Source organism: Rousettus aegyptiacus, unplaced genomic scaffold, assembly GCF_014176215.1.
Source record: "Rousettus aegyptiacus isolate mRouAeg1 unplaced genomic scaffold, mRouAeg1.p scaffold_m13_p_2, whole genome shotgun sequence".
In the NCBI taxonomy this organism is placed as follows: Eukaryota; Metazoa; Chordata; class Mammalia; order Chiroptera; family Pteropodidae; genus Rousettus; species Rousettus aegyptiacus.
Genome location: NW_023416295.1, coordinates 57,536,975 through 57,554,853, shown reverse-complemented (window position 1 = coordinate 57,554,853; position 17,879 = coordinate 57,536,975). Strand labels below are relative to the sequence as shown.

General features: G+C 34.5%; 1 protein-coding gene and 2 pseudogenes across 14 annotated transcripts in view; all 3 read left to right on the top strand.

The window, feature by feature from the left end:
• The window catches only part of PKP4 (plakophilin 4), a 215,294-nt gene that overhangs the window by 128,090 nt on the left and 69,325 nt on the right, over window positions 1–17,879 (top strand). For 11 of the 14 annotated variants that reach the window (XM_036236113.1, XM_036236124.1, XM_036236114.1 and 8 more), the window contains one exon: window positions 15,962–15,996. The exons of the other annotated variants lie outside the window; for them this stretch is intronic. In XM_036236113.1, the coding sequence (XP_036092006.1) occupies window positions 15,962–15,996 (35 nt within the window). The remainder of the gene's footprint in view (window positions 1–15,961; window positions 15,997–17,879) is intronic. 14 annotated transcript variants of the gene reach the window in all.
• On the top strand, window positions 4,059–4,177 carry LOC118614311 (annotated as a pseudogene).
• On the top strand, window positions 12,646–12,764 carry LOC118614366 (annotated as a pseudogene).

Below are 17,879 nucleotides of genomic sequence, written 5' to 3'. Positions count from 1 at the left end.
TTCTTAACATATGTAACAGTGATGAATTATTGAATCAATACAAGAATTATATTAGCCCTCACCTTAGTCATTAGGTTTTTTTAAACCATCCATACATATTGATAAATTTTAAAGTAATTTAACTAGCCCATGTAGTATATTTTAAGTTGCTTCCTAAAATAAAAATGTATTTTTACTATTTTGTAGGAATTAATAATACCTTTGTTTTTTAATTAATTAAATAATTTTTTTATGGTAAGATTGGGTAACGAAATCTAGTAAGTTTCAGCTGTACATTTTAACAGTAAGGCATATATATATTTACATTGTGTGTTCACCTTAATGATAGCTTTAATTACATATTTTTTATTACTATCATCTTGGGTTTTATTTTTTAATCTCTATCTTGAGACATGTTTAAAATACTAAGAACAGAGAATAATACAACAAAAACTTAAGTATTCATATCAGAATTGAAAATTATTGATAATTCCTCATATTGACTTTTTTATTTAAAAAGAAAACAAACTTTAAGCATGTAATTCAAGCCCCTCTGCTCCATTCTCCCTTCCCAATAGCTACCTACTAGTATATAGTCTTCCAGTTTACTTTGTATTCTTTTATAACATGTACATCTGTCATATACATCCTTGGCCAATATTTTCTGTTGTTTTTTTAATCTACACAAATGTTATAGTCTATGTGTTGTTGTATACCTTGATTTTTCTACTCAGTATTTGCGGTCTGTCCATGTTAATATGTGTAGATCTAATTTATTTTTTTAACTGCATTTTTTTTTTGATGACCAGTGGGGTTGAGTACCTTTTCATATCCTTATGATGCATTTATTTCATGGAATATTAAAACCATTTGGCCCTTCCCCTATCGAAAAGCATTTTGGTTCCATTGTTTAATATCATAAGTAATATAACAATGAACATTTTGGTCCATAGCTTCTGGTTTACATGTGTGAGATTCTAGAATATGTCATTAGAAGTAGAATATTTGGGTCATAATGAATGCACATTTTCAAGTTTTCTAGACCTTGATGAATTGCTTTCTGAAGTAGCTCAAAAATTATACCCTCGCAAGTGGTATATGAAAAAGTTCCAGGGTGTCTGTTTTTTTTATTTGTTTGTTTTGGCCAGCATTTAATAAAAAGCAGGTTCTCTAAAATTTACCAATCCAATGTTATCTCATTGTACTTTGCATTTTTTTTTTTTTGATGACCAGTGGGGTTGAGTACCTTTTCATATCCTTATGATGCATTTGAGTTTCCCCTTCTATTCATATTCTTTTTCCATTTTCTAACAAGTAATTTAGCAAATTCTTTTTGATTCTATCATTAGTTTTTTGAACTGAAATAACTCTGAGATGTAGATCTGAAAATAGTACAGCACATCTTAGTACATCACAGCACAAAGTACACCATATTAATCTATTTTTAGAATACAAATCTTCGTATTTTGACAACTATGTAGAAGAAACAGCCTTCTATGTAAGATTATAATAGATGCTAAATTATCCAAATTTGTGTCTTAGGGTAAGGGAAAGCTAAAACAGATGATACTAACATTACTTTCTATTTCCACATTTCCTTTAGGAACTCTGTTTTTCTTTCCTGTAAATGTTCATGATCTCTTCTCTAAATTCACTCAATAAATATTTATGCCTTTGCTTTATTGTTGAGATACAAGGCACAAAAGCCTGGAAATTTCCAGTGTTGCAGGAGGGATCGTTATGCCTAACTAACAAAATGATAAAACATCTTAGTAGCATAAATATATCTACATTATTATTATTATTATTATTATTATTATTTTTAATTTTCTGAAAAGCACTGTGTTGGTCAGATATTATCTGTCCTGACACTATCCCAGGAGGCTTTATCTTGGTATCTTTGTTTCTCATATCCTTAGATGAAATATTTTTTATTATTATATTATAGGAAGGACAACAACAGCCATTGAGCATCTATTGCCTAACAGACATTTGTACTCTGGATGTTTTGTGTCCATTATCTTCTGTTTAATACAGTATCAGTTTGGGTGTTTTTGTATTTTAGTTTGTGTTTTAGTTTTGTGTTTTGTGTCCTTTTTGTGTTTTAGTTTGCTTTCGTTTTAATTGTCGTACACCTGAATTTAACATTAACGGTGATATTTTCCACTAAAGATAATGTTATTCTACTGGTTTTCTACTGGAGTGTCAGTAAGTAGTTTCAGAAAACTTCAGCACCTCACTTCACTCTATCACCCCAAATAAGCAGCTTGTATAAAACCATGTTTGCTGTACAAAGACTACTGTAAAACTCCTAGCCCCCAGCTATATCTCTAACTATCACCATTTGTCTCTCCTTTATGAGAACTTTGGAGTAACTACCATTTCTGTTCTTGGTTAATCACAAACGTGTTACAGGAAGTCATGTAGATACTAATTCATAGATTCTGGAAAACAATCGTGAAAAACTTTGCCGCTATTGTACTTTCTCCAGTTCATTATTTTAGGGAGCAAAGTTTACCATTCCTTCATTTAATCGCTGTAATTTCCATGATGAAATAAAGGAATGTCGATATTAACTTCATATTCTCATTACCATTTGGCAGTTTTAGAACGGAACGGAAAGACTGATATGTGTGATGAGATGTTTCCTTAACCCTTCAGAGAAATACTACCTTATATGGCTCTAAGCCAATGACGTATGGAAAAGGAAATTGGAAATGTGATTGTCTACCTAAAAGTGAGAGCCATCTATTAGTGCATTTTCAGCAGTTAATCAGCTTGCTGTAAAAATGAATATGGCATGTCTGCCAGGGGGGAAAAAAACAACTGATGAGTTTGCCAGACTTTGTAGTGACTGAATTGTTATTATAACTATCCTCCCCGAGGCTTCACAATCTATTTAATAACAAATCAATCTAATTTGTTTCTTGCATAGATTTTTCTACTCTGCTGTTGTTACTCCACAATTAAAAACACTAAAACTGAAAGAGGAAAAAAGCCTGTAGGCTACAGATTTTCACAGCTAAAAAGAATCTTTTGTTAAATACTTATACATTTTGACCACTGTCACATAGTTAGATACAGCATTTGGTTTGCATTAACAGATTGCTTATAATCCAAGGAGAAATGTCTTTAGAGAACATGTGCGTGTTTATTTTTTCTAGCCTTTTGTTTATTGGAAAGGAACAAATAACAGCCAGTTATTCTAGGAGCCTATGATGTATATACTCTCTGCATCAGAACAAGCCAATTAAAGGTTGGTCAACCACCACCATTCTCTTTAGTTACGTTATCAATAACAGAGCTATTTGAGCCACAAAGAAAATTCAAGTAGTATTACCAACTGTGATATAAAAACTCGTGCTTTGGAAATACAAAATACAGATCTATATCTATTTTCTGAGCAGCATTGGCAAAATACTTTTCAGTAAAGACTTATTTGTAAAAAGTAAGTGAAACAGTATTTTATTGTATTCCTTATGAACCTAAATACAGAAGTTATTGACTAGAGTAGTATATTAAGACGTATAAAAGTTAAAATCTTGGATGAATTTTGCAATGACTAATGAAATAACGTATCTAGATCGATGATCTGCAACAGCTGCTAAAATCATTAGCTAAAATGATGATGGGAAACTTTACAGTGAATAGATCAGGCTGACATCAGCTAAACCCCACTGCTTTATCTTTTGTTAATATCATGAACCTGGAGGCAGCCAGGGTTCATGATATTATGGCTTCCTGATGTGATGCAGTGGGAAGTACTTAACATCACCTACAATGCATTCTTGCCCCAAAATTGCTTGACCATCTAGATATTAATACCAGTTCATAGGAGACAGAAGAACATGTTAAATGGCACTATGCTGATACATTAGAAAGAGATTTTTAGAGATAGCACCACAAATACAATGTGCGGAATATTCTTTGGTCTTGATTTAAAAAACAAAAAACTTTTTAAAAATTAAGATAGATAATTTGAATACTGACTAGATATTTGTTGATGCTAAGAATTTTACTGTTAAGTTTTTTAGGTGCAATAATATTTTGTTAATGGTCTTTTTTAAAGTATGTATATTTAGTACGGCCATGCTACCCTGAGCGTGCCCGATCCTGTCTGATCTCAGAAACTAAACACGGTCAGACCTGCTTAGAACTTGGATGGGGGACCACCTGGGAAGACCAGGTGCTGTAGGCATAAAAAAAGTATCTATATTTAGAGATACATCTAAAGCAGCGGTCCCCAACCTTTTTGGCACCAGGAACTGGTGCTCCTATGAGATTTTACTGCCCAGTGATCTGAGGTGGAGCAGAGGTGGTGGTGACGCGAGTGCTGGGGAGCAGCTACAAATACAAACGAAGCTTCGCTCACTTGTCCTCCACTCACCACCTGCTGTGCGGCCCAGTTCCTAAGAGGCCACAGAATGGTACCAGTCTACAGGCTGGGGGTTGGGAATCCCTGATGTAAAATATTTATTACTAAAGTGCTAAGATGTCTGAGATTCACTTCAAAGTGATCTAGTAATGCACAGAAAATAGTGGGGTGGATATATAGATGAAATGGATGTGACTGTGCGTTCACTTTTTTTGTTGAAGCTGGGTGATGACTATACAGGGAGTTCATTATACTATTTTCTTCTATATATATATGTATGTCTCTACATTTAAATGTTGCATAATAAAAAGTATTTTAAATGTTAAGCGATTTGGCTCTTAATTTTCGATGCAAAATTATGATTAAAATTTGTTTCATTTTTATAAAATTAGGATGGTTATAGTTCTTAAAATCCGAGTATGGATGTCCTTTCTAAAAATTTAAATAAAAACTATTTAAGTTGAATAGATAATGAACCTACACAGTATGCTCCATGTATTCCATAATACCTTTATTATCAATAATGTTGGCTCATTATGGCAATGAATGGGAGAAGGAGCAAAGGTGGGAAAGAAAGATAAAGCTGGTCAATCACTTCTACTATCATGTTGCAAACCATTGGTCCTCTTTTCATTTATATTTCTCAAAAGAACAATGCTGGACATTAAATCTAAAAATTTAAGGCACAGTGGTCCAACCATTTGCCTTGTCTGTTGGCCATGGAGAGTGTCTTTTCAACCACTGAGTAGTGTTTATGGGTCGCCCATTATGTCTCAAGAATGCAGTTTTAAGGGACTTTACCCTGTTCCTCCATTATCATTGTCGTCATTCCTTCTCATTTATTCTAACAGGCTTTTGTTCTGTTTCATTCCCCTACTTATTAGCCTGGAAAACTTGCACATTTATGTTTTGAGGGTAAATAAAGAAGAGAAGGAAACAAGGGTATTAAGGAGATGTGGGACAAATCAGGGATTCACAGGAGCTTTCAGGAGCAATTTGAAGCCTTCCAAAACCACTTTCCTGGGTTCCATATATCTCCCTACATAGAAACGTAGTATATGTTATGCCAAGTGTTAACTATGTCCTTATGTGTCCATTCTTTTTCCAGGGTAGTTACTGATGATCCTGGGTCTATACTATATCCCACATGTGAATTCATTCCCCCTTCAGCACTAAAATAGCTGTTTATAATGCTTGTCCATGAATCAAGAGCTGAAAATGCTGTTACACCAAGAAAAAGACAATTTTCTTCAAAAAGCAAAACCGGAATTTAAGAAATATATTCTTTCTTTTTATACTCAATAAATTTTTTCTCAGAAGTTAAAGAAGCAATTATTTGTAAAAATTAAAAACAAAATCTTATTCTAGCAATCAATGGACATAAAGTGAATGTCATTTTTAATTACACCAAATTTGATAGTATCAAAGAATTGTATGTGAATAAATTATTTGCTTTTGAATATCTAAATAGGATAAATAATAAGGGAAGTACATGTTTAATAAAAATTTTAGTCTTACAATGTCTTGAAATTCCTTCTAAGTAAATTTTTACATAGGCTTTACATTTTTACATAATGTAAAAAATGAAATTTCATGCATCATAAAGATGTTTATAATGACAAATTTTAAGGGTTTTAGATGCCTGCCAGTGTATGTCTTACTACAGATCTCTACAGCTTAGTCATCTGTGCTGGATCTCATGTAGAGCAAGTAGAAAAACAGGACCCTTGCCCACCTCCTTACCTGTGCCAGCTTCATTTAAAAATATAAGATTTGAATTCTTTTATACATTGTTTTGAAAGTATATTTGTGTGTGCATTCTTTTTTAAATTAAATTTTTTTTTTTCTTTCTGCTTCTTCACCTTTGGAGGATTTGGAAGAATAGAAATGAGAGAAACAATAGCATTTTGTGGACCACGGACACAAATAATTCACAGTAGGCCATCTATTCCAAGACTGACCTTTTGCCTAAATAGCATCCTGAGTTACAGCAGAATACTTAGGAAAGAAAGTCTGGTGTTGTGTTTAGCCATTTTACTATTTTCATCTCAATTGCTTTCACTCTTTCAAATGTCAACTGAAATGTTAGAAAACCTTTCTATTCAAATTTGTACTTTTACTGGTTAGAAAACCTGTTGTGGGATGGGCTTAAACGGAAGTCATGCTTCCTGTATAATTTATGAGGATACCAGAGGGAACTGTTTGTCTCATTTTTGTCTAGTACTACATCCTTTTTTGATCTTCCCCTTCCCATATGGCCTTCTGGATCTTTTATTCATAGATTCAAAGCACTAACACAAAATGCTTTTGTCAAAGAATATTTAACATCTTTTAAAATGTGTTCACCTCCAGTACCTATGGAAGTTACTTGAATTGTTGAAAGGGCTGTTCTAGTATATCCTGTTCCTTTAATGTTTTTGCTGTGCATCAAATGCATAATTTTCTCTGTAGTAGACTGCTCGTAATATTATTTATATCCTACCTTTTCCTGGTATTCATTTTAGATAGCTATTATAAGGGTCCAAAAATCCAGTAGGTAGCATGAGGGAAAAGTGGAACGAAGAACTGAGAAAACAAGGGTGAGAACAAAGAGCCAGTAACAATATTACACGTGTTCACCACAGTGGCTGGTTATACATTGTGACACTTGCTAGCTCGCTAGCAGCCACTGGAAAGCAAGACTGCACTTTTATACCACACTTTGCTGCCCCCGCTACTGATTATTTTTTAAAGACTAAAATTGTAAAAGCACATTTTGAGAGCATGACCAGTTTTTTCTAGCTAAAGTATCTTTGGGAGGAGATATATGGGTCAAAATGGAAGCCTTTGACCTTTTCTGTGTTCCATGCAGTATCAGGCCTGCCTTCCTACAGCCATCTTATTTCATCCTTCTGTTGGTCACGCACATGATTTGTTTAGAGTGCAGCTGGATCAGCACAAGGCCGTAACCACTCTAACACTCGCGTTCTGTTGCCTGTCACAACACCATACAGGGTGGCTGCACCCTGTATGAAGGACATCATTTTTAATTCAAGTGTCTTTTCTTTCCTCTAGCTTCAGTGTCATCCTGAGATCATATAAATAATTTGAAAAAAGATCCTTTACCCTGTCCCATTTGTTATGCCTTGCTCGCTTAGTTCAAATTATAGACAGATACCATTTTCAGGGCAATTTAAAACCATAACACATAAAAATAATAATAAACTCCAATTTTGAGCATGTCGTCACGGTTTTATTTTTCCCAACTGCTGAAATTAAATGGTTCTTTTTTAGGATAAAGGAACTCAGTCTCCATTCAATAGAGAATTGCCCAGGGTCTGATTCTATGATACAGAGAAGAGACGAGCCTCAGTCCCAAAAAAACCATGAATTTGGAGGAAGAGCCTTTGTTTTTGTTTAGATCAATTATGAATCGATAATACATAAATTTAGAAGATGCTCTGAAAAAATGTAGTTAAATATGAAGATGTATTGCTAAGATGTCATCTATAGGTTAGTGATTTTTTTAAAAACTAGGAGTGATAATGTGGTGAAAAGAGACAACTGTTTGCTTCCAACTTCCTCCTCTGCTTTAACCTGGCAAAACAGTGCACCCTCATCATGTGTGCTACATGTTGGCCTCCCTGCCTTTGACTTAACCTAAATAGCTTAGTTGGAGAATGAAGGGCTATCCACACCTGTCTTGGGAAGAATAATCATGACATATTGTTTAATTTTGTCTAACTACTCTAGTTGTTCCGATGCTAAGACAGATTAAGTCTCTTTTTAATGTAAAGGTTTTATTTCCTAGTCAGTTGTTATCTAATTAAAAGCAAGAGATGAGGTCTCTGTTTCCTAAACATAGGAAAAATAAAACTAGTTATAACCTAGCAGTGACGTATCGGTAGGTGGTATGAGTTCTTGGACTATCAGAAGACGGTTTTAGCATTAGAGAGCCCTTATTTCATCTCAGTCTTCTAGACCAGCTGTCCCCAACCTTTTTGGCACCAGGGACTAATGTTCCTCTGAGAATCTGATGCCTGATGATCTGAGGTGGAGCTGAGGCGGTGATGATAGTGCTGGGGAGTGGCTGCAAATACAAATGAAACTTCTCTTGCTTGCCTGCTACTCACCTGCTGTGTGGCCTGGTTCCGGGGTTTTGGGGACCCATGTTCTAGACCCCACTTCTTACCATTGTTAATTTTGAGTAATAACGAGCAAAAGGACATTCTAGTTGATGGTCAAGGTGAGGAGATATTTGACCTACTTACATGATGAACACTTTTAAGACCCAGGTCTTCCATTATATTTAAAAAGCGGTATTCTCATGCATAAATTCAAGAGCACCCAAGAAAGCTAGAACATAGCATGAGCTTTACCTAACTCAGAACTCACAAGAAACAAATGAAATATTGTACAAATGCATCAAGAGAAATTGAACAGTTTTAAACATACTAATTAAAAGGGTAGGCAAAGCAATACTAGATAGAAATAAGCCTTAAAATATGATGTCATCTCCACATTATAATTGAATATTTAATTTATTTATAATTAAAGAAGATATAGAAATTTAAGTGTTCAGTAGAATGGATTACTCAGATGAGGAAATTTGTTTAGAATTTATCTTGTAACACTCCAAATAGAAACTAAAACTTGAGAATCTTTATTAGTTATTTTACCAGATTCCTGGAGGACAAAATCCTCGATGCAAAATAATAGTGATCTGGGAACTATGGAGCACTTTTCTAAGTTTCCTGAAGCGGTTTGTTAAAAAGCACTTTGTAATGCCTAGAACAGGGGTCCGCAACCCCTGGGCCTCAGGTTGGAACCTGTCCTTGGCCTGTTAGGTACTGGGCTGCACAGCAGGAGATAAGCAGCAGGCAAGCAAAGCTTCTTCATCTGTATATGTAGCCGCTCCCCAGCACTGGCACCACCCCCTCAGCTCTACCTCAGATCATCTGGCATTAGATTCTCATCGGAGCACTGGTCCCTGGTGCCAGAAAGGTTGGGGATCGCTGGCCTAGAGGATAGTAAAGTGTTAAATAATTACTATGTGAATTCATTACCAAAAAGTAAAAAACCAAACCTTTCCTTTTAGTTTTTAATTAAGAAATGGACCTTGGAATCAATTAAATAGTAGAGTTATAAATATTAGAGCAATGGATTACAAAAGTAATTATAATAAACCAATAGAGAATTGCCAGAAGTTTTCACAATGAATTTTGAATCTCAAAAACCTACACATTTGCTAATGGAAGCAATAATTTCCATTAGTAGAATAATAAAGCCCACCAATAACAAATGAAAAAGTTGAAAGGTAATTTTTTAATGAGCAAGCCACAAGTTGAAGGTAAAACAGTAATGAATTTGTAGAGAAAGAAAAAAATACAGTTTGGAGTTTATTCAAGCTACTGAGATTTCATTTGTAAATCTGTGGTGGTTCTTGAATTCAAGAGTTAACACATACAGAAAAAATATAGAACTTTTGTATGGAACTCACAATTTACAGTCATAGCTCAAAATAGTAAAATTAATAGGAAACTAAAGAAAAAAGTCAGGACAGCAACGTGTGCAAATGCATTTTTAAAGATTTTATAGTAAGATGATTATACAGTCAGTATTCATTTAATAATTACCTGAGTTTAGTAAGGGAAGAACACCTAAGAATCATTTTTAAAATAGTGTGAAAGAATATGTTGTAACAGTGAAATAAGTAGATCATATAATGCTACTGAGTTGGGGTGGTTTAAGCAACCACTTGAAGAGATTGTCATAATAAAAAGGAGGAAAATGTCAGGTTTAAACTTGGTACATGTAGAATAGTATGTTGGGAGTCTCCCAGTCTGATTTCCAAACAATTTTTGAGCTGTAGAAACTGCGCTACTTAACCTTTCTTGCTGTAGCCTTCATATTCAAATTCCTACCTAGGTAGTACCAATACCAGTTTACCTTTTTTTAATAGATGAGTAGTAATAAGTATTACAAGACAATTGTAAGCACTCGGAAAATAAAGACTTTGCCTCTTTTCACAATTATAACTGAGCCTCTAACAATGCATCATACTCTGTAGATGATCAATAAATGTTTGTTGAATGAATACATACAATATGTACAATAAACATCTTTTCTAAGGAATATAGAAAGAGCCAAAATAAGGGGGAAGTTTGATTCCTTGGTAGAATGATAGGAACAATTTCTAAAATTACATAGGATTAGCCTTAAAAAAGAACAACCCAAAGAGTTAAGATCATTTATTTAGCATTCTACTCAATGATGGTTGGATGCAGATAGAATTAAAGCACAGTCTTTACCCTCAAGAAGGCAATAGATCAGTAGTGGAAACACATAGGTAAAGAAATTCTGTGATTACAATCATATAAAAATTCCGAAAGTTAAGATGGATTATTGGGCACCTTCTGGACACAAAGGAGAAAATGATCAATTTTCATTGACCTAATTCTTGAATGATAATTAGGGGTTCCCTGAGAGAATGCTGTGCAAGGTACGTAATCTAGACAGTCAGACATGCGTGTCCTCTATTCATAAATAAGAGTTTCTGGAATAATTCATTCCACTGATTCCTCTCCCTTAATACTAAGTGAAATTTAATTTGTTATTGGCCATGCTTAATTTTTTGACCTCTTAATGAAGGTTCTATATATATATACATTTATATATGTGTGTATATAAAATTTCTTAAAACAATTTTTTTCAAACTAAAGCAGTAAATTTTACAGTTTAAACATGTTCTAAACTCAGGTTAATACCTGATTCTTTTTTCAACAGAGGAATAACTCTTGGATTCTGTTTGAATTTAGTGTATTTTGTCAGAGAGTAATGACAGTAGCCTGCATGTACTTTTAATAGGAAGGGCCCCATCTAGACCTGGGAGAAGGAAAGGGAAATGACATGGTAAAGTTACCGTGTGGCACCATCAAATTCTTCACTACCCCGTTCCCTACTGTTACCCATGGTGTCTGCCAGAGCAGGCCACTTACATCAGACACGGTAGATTCAAGGGGAAATTGGATACAGACAATTAAATAGACAATTTTTCAAAAAATATTCCTGTTATTAAGTGATACAAAGTAAAGATAAACTTTATTAGAGTATTCAAACTCATGGGTATATAATATATATATATATGCTATTCTGGAATTTGTGTAATTCTGAAAGAGTTTATGGGCTCTATTTCTGCATGTTCTATTCCAAAAATAGCAGGGAACGTGAAGCAGCATGGTGTGTGAGAGAACTGCAAGTAATTAGAAGTGCCTAGAATGTGGGTTTGTGTGGAAAAGGGCAAACTGGAAGGAACCAGGTGGCGGAGGGCCTTCTCTGCCATGCTAAGATGTCTGATTCTGTGCCACACTAAAATATTTGAAATTTATCTTCTATGGATCTGCTGTGCATTGGCATCAAGAGAACAGTGTCATATTGGAGTGTTTGAAAAATCACTGTAGCAGCAGCATGGAAGAGAGCTTGAAAGGGTGAGAAATCAGAGCCAGGAAGACAGGTTAGGAGGGAGATTAAAAGAATGATCCAGCTTACAGATGAGAGAATGAAGGCCCAAACTCTGTCCATGGTAGTAGGTATGAATTCAAAAGTATGTTTGGAGTGACGGCCATGTGCAGATACTGTCTTAGGTTCTAAAGGTACATTTGCAAACAAGGCAGACTTTACTGCCCTCATGGAGCTTACACAGTAGTGTGTGGGGGAGGGGAATGGTACATACAATAATATGACTTTCTGTTCTTCAATATGAGTGACTAGGAAGTAACAAATAAGAGTTAGTCTGGGGAAAAAGTTTCAGTGTGTTGAATATGAAAGGTGTTAAGTCTAGTATGCACTAGGAAATACAGGTCTAGACTTAAGGAGGGAGGCGTTGGCTCTTTTCAGAGGACTTTTTATATTTGCTTTCAGTCATAATACTTAGTTTTATGACAGTAGCAGTCAGGACTTTTAGTTGCAAATAGAATCCTCTGTGGTGTGCGAAAGCAGAAAAGGAACTTATTAAAAGCTTTTGGGTCTCAACTTAGGGAATCTCTAGGAAGGCCAGAGACCCAGATTCTGAGTAGGGGTCTCCAGGAATCCAGTGATTAATAATCACTACCACTGCTGGGTCGACTGCAAATATTCCCCACCATACCATTGCCACCCCCTCTTGTGGCTGCTTGTAGACCCCAGGGTTTCTGGCCTGCCCTCTGGCTGCAGAGGACTATGAGCAAGCCAGTTTTCTGACTCACAGGATATACCAGAATAAGGAGAGTTTCAAAGACATTGCACAGCCATAAATATCCAACAAGAATATTTTTGTCTACGGCCATGCTATTCTGAACAAGCCCGATCCTGTCTGATCACGGAAGCTAAGCAGAGTTGGGCCTGGTTAGTACTTGGATGGGAGACCACCCAGGAAGACCAGGTGCTGTAGGCATAAAAAATAAAAATAAGGGAATTGTAAGCTGACAAGGTCCTTGCAGTCTGTGAGGTCAACCAAGGGTTGCCTTGTCTAAAAAATAAAATAAAATAAAAAAGGATATTTTTGCCTCCAATTTATGTCTGAATGCAAAAAAGCATTTAATTTCATAAATATGTAGAATTTTACAGTGCTTTATTACATATTTTCATGTAGTGTTGTGAAGTCGTGGTATCTTCCTTAAAACAAAATTAATATTGTTCACATTAAAATAAATTTCCTTGATTTATTAATTTGCTAATGAACTAGCTTTTAATTGTTCAGCGATACCAGACAGTCCCGAACTTATGACTGGATTTAATTCTAGAAGACTGTTGATAAGTAAGATATTAGAAAATGTGAATGCATCTTCCCACTGAAACAACATTATAATGGATGATTCAGTTCAATGTGTTTCACATTCCAGTGGAAGCTCCTAGAACACGAGCTACTTGGCATCCTCAGATGAGGAGTGAAGGAAATGAGACGGAGTCATTTATGGGCACAGTGCCCGTAGACACATTGTAGGCATTCGATAAAAGTTGAGAAAGTGTTTCTAGGAATAGATGGTTAGAGGAAAAGAGGGAAGAGAGAGGGAATAAGCTTATGTTTCAAACATGAAGCTGCCTCTAATTGTTCTAATCAAAGCAGGTTACTAACATTCAGTGACTTAGCACTTCAAAATTGCATGTGTGTGTTCTTCAATCCTTGAATTCTAGAGTCGTGAACAGTTGAGAATCATTTAAAGTGAGCGAGTCAAAAGAAAATAGATTGTTCTGAAAAACATAATGACCAGTTAATAACAGAATTGTAGGATTCGTGTGAATGTAATTGGGCTAAATATATGGTCATCAAAATATACCATGGAACTTTTTTTTTTTAATCTTCATATTAGCTTATTTTCCTTTGATATCTTTTACCTAAAATGGAGTAGGGAAAAGTAGTGTGAACTTAGGCTTTCCATTGCCCTTCTCCTAGGAATGCTTTACTATATTTTGATGACCAAATAGATCTTTTCAGCAAAAATGCTGTTTGCCTGATTGGTACACATGAGGCTACTGGAATTCCTACCTAGAGTGAAGGAGAATAAGCTGACTTGCTTGAGCAAGGTAATAACTGATCGTTTATTCTTTATATAAAGAACTCAGTATTACTTTTTCACAATTTGTATTGCGGGAACTATATGTATTAGGCATCTGCTACATATCATAAAGAGATAAGCGAAAGAGACATGACCCTTACCCAGTCTGAACAATTAACATGAATTATATTCTGTGATCTATAATTTCAAAAATAAAAAATCTTATAAAGGTATTTCATTAAAGTTTATGGAAATTTCAAACTCAAAAGTTTCATGGTATTCCCAAGAAACTTGATGTATTAAACATTTTCGGATGGCAATTTGATTTATCATTTATTTTAATATTAACAGAAAATACGAACATTTTGATAGGATCACAGTTAGACAAATAATATTAACCTCAACGTTTCAAAAACTGATTTAGATGATAGAGTTAAATAACAGAAGAAGATTTGAGAGAAGTTGAAATTCAGTGTAAGGAACCACTTTTAGAGTCATAAGGGTGACTCTAAAATAAGAATGCTACCCTGAGGAGCAAGACAAATGTGCTTTTACCGATATTTGACCAAATTTTCATTTTTTCCATCCCTTCAGTCTCTTGTGAAATCAGTTAGGAGTACATCAGATAAAGGAGCATCACCGAAATACTTAAGATTACTATTAACTGATTGACTCCATTCTTTGGGATCATGCAGCTAATTCAAGGCCCTGGAATGTGACCTGCTGTACCGCTGATGAAGAAAAGGCAAATCACACACAAAATTGAGGTTCAGGGAGTTCTTACTGGATCTAGAGATTTAACCAGCAAGAGTTTCATTAACCACTTAATGACTTGGAGAAATATCAAGGGATTAACAAGAACCTAAAATCTTAGAACTATAACACTAAAAGGATCGTTCTCTTCTTCTGTTCCAAATCTTTTATTTTACAGTTTTTCCTTAAACCTAAAGTCACATAATTTTTCCTTAAATTTAATAAACTCTACAAAAATACTTTAATATGTGTTCAGATTTCCAAAAAAAGTACAGATGTTTAAAAAGAAAAAAAATATTTTTAATTGTATCACATAGAAATAACTGCTTAGAACTTGGTTTTTATTTTTCTAGACTTCTTTCTAGACAGATTGTATGTGTGTATGTGTTTAATGCAAAAATGGGATCGCAAGCTGTTATACCATATAGTACTGTGATGGGAAGCCCAGACTTTGGAATCAGACCATCCTGGGTTTGAATCCCAGCTCTTCCAGTTACTAACATAAGACTTTAGCCAGTTTCTTTATCTGTGAAATAAAGATAATATGCCTATTCATAAAGTTGTTTTGAATAATATAAAGGAGATAATACATGTGGAGTTCTTAATGATGCATTTGTGTATGCTTAATAATCCAGCCTCTTGTTCCTGCCTTCCTATCATGCTGTCCCCTTTGCACTATGCTTTTTTGTATTGATTTTTTTTTGGGGGGGGGGGTGGGGCGGGGAGTGTTCAGGGAGGCACAGATGTGTTTTTATGTACACAGATATGTTTTTAAATTGGTACTCTCTAAACCAAGAAAAATATATAGCTAAAATTTTCTCCTGGCTTATAAAACCTTGTATTGTGGATATAAAGTTTTATGATATGATTTAAATTTTATAAGGTAACATTCAATTCAAACTGACCCCATTAACTTTTGTATATACTATATTATCTAGGCTTCTTTAGAAGATAAGTAAAATGAATGAAGTTCTTAACAGACTTTTTGGTTCTTTTTAATGTGTATGTTGTTTTAATGTACATGTGATTTGTATACTACCAGGAAAAACAGCATAGTACATCCTATAAGTACCATGAACATCATACATGTTGTTATTTGTCTTATCCAAGGAGAATCTTACGTCACTTTATAATTTGCCTTAATTTCTAAGTACAAATACAGTTTTGTCCCAAATTAATGCAGAGCCTAAATAATTGACTTAGAAGACTAATTTTAAACTTTGTTTGAGGTTTTTATACTTTGTATAATTAAATATGAAAACATTTATAGCAAAACAGGTCCACCTTAAATTTTATGGCAAAGGAAGTAAATGTTCCTCTTTTTTTTTTTTCTTTTCTCTAGCTCAACTGAAAAGTCATTTCCTTGGAGAGCAACAGGTATGAGTTTTTTTCATATAAAAAAATCTTTAAGTTTTGCACATATACACAAAAAAATCATAGTTTTATAGCCCACTTTCTGAATTTACTACCTCTTGGTGAAATAAGCCAAGCAAAGCGTTTAATGATAACACTATTGAGCTATTTTGCTTCAAAGTATTAGTTCTTAATATTCTTAATTTTTTAAATAGTTGAGTAGGTTTATATATGTCAACTGTAAAGAAAGTTAAAGCATTGGACGTCAGCATTTTTAATACCAACTTAATATCTGAACATATTTTTTTCTATCATTAGGAAATGCAGGGGATGCCCTCACAACGGTTATTGTATAATCTGGGAAAGGTGGCTAAACATTTATATAAATCAAGGTGTTTTCTTTCACATTCTTTCTCATACACAGAAGAGTTACCTGGAATGTTCTGTGTATCCAGATGTAAAATATCTGGTAGCTTCTAATATAATCTGGAAGCTTCTTTATCTTTTTACCCTAAATTCACCTCAGATAAAAGATGGATTGCATTAAGAAGAGAATCTTCCGCTTTCACAAGTATTTGATGTCTTCATACTCAGTCTTCATTCATTAAATGTTTATTGAGCAGCCATGGACCCAGCATGTACATATTGCCGGTCAGACAGTGATGGGCACAACGCACATGTTCCCCTACTTCCCACAGAGCTTATAACATAAAGGACGATGCCAACAATGTATAAATGCTAAGATAGGCCTTGATAACCAAGTACATTGGCAATTTTTAAACAAGGCTTAACTATAGTAAAACTCAGATCACCTAATGCCTAATATCTGAGTTTACCTGAACCTGGTATCAGGCGTCTGTGTCATTTAGTAGCACCTACCAGGCACTCAGCTGTTTTCTGAAGAAGCTATTCCTAAGAACTGTAGTGTTTACTTAAACAACAGATATGTAAAAAGCTACCTAATAATGAGACTTACAAACAGCACTTTAATACAAGGAAAGACATGCCATGGAATAATATGTGGTTAACTGCCAAATAAATATTATGTGGGAAACATTGTTATAAATATACAACCTGCTTCTGAGATAGCTTTGCAGAGAAAATGGACTTGGAGCCTAGGGCTTGACCGGTGGCTGTGGAGAGAGCATTGTCATTGGGCAGCAGAAGAGACAAGAGAAATGCCACATGGGAATATTTAAAACTGTTTTGGGAGATGGTAAGATGTGCAAAGGCTAGATAGCCACATTGGGTCTAATTATAGGTATCTGCAAAAAAATCAGGGAATCTGAGCTCTCCTGCAGGCCTTGGTGAGCTACTGAAATTCTTTGAACAAAAAGTCACTTGTCTTAAACATTCCTCAGGAGAAATAGCAGAGCTGTGAACTGTTAAAAAGTGATTGTAAAAGCAAAAGAAAAATACTAAACACGCAATAGTCCATTTGGTACTTGGCTATGGCAAAAATTTATTTAATATAATATTCTTCTGTAAATTCACCTTTATATATCATTAATTTATTCCCAAACATTTCTTGAGAACCTTTTGCAGTTGTCTAACACATAGTTGTCAATGTTTAAAACAATTCTCCTTGCCCTCTTAAATGCTTCAGGTCTAGCAAAGATATATAACTCTGTACACTTGAAATTGGGAGAGTAGGGGATGCCGTAAAGGAAAACTACAAGTATATATTATATTTATCCATATTTTTGGATATTTAGTTTGTTTCTAATTTAATTCCATAACATTTTGGTAAACATCCCTGTATATAAAATTATATCTGCACCTTTGATTTACCTCAAACTAGATTTTTCAGAAAAAAATTAATGTGAACATTTTTAAGGCTCTCGATATACATAACGAAGTTGCTTTCCTGAAAAGATTATATTAATTCTCTCTCCTCTCTTAGTATC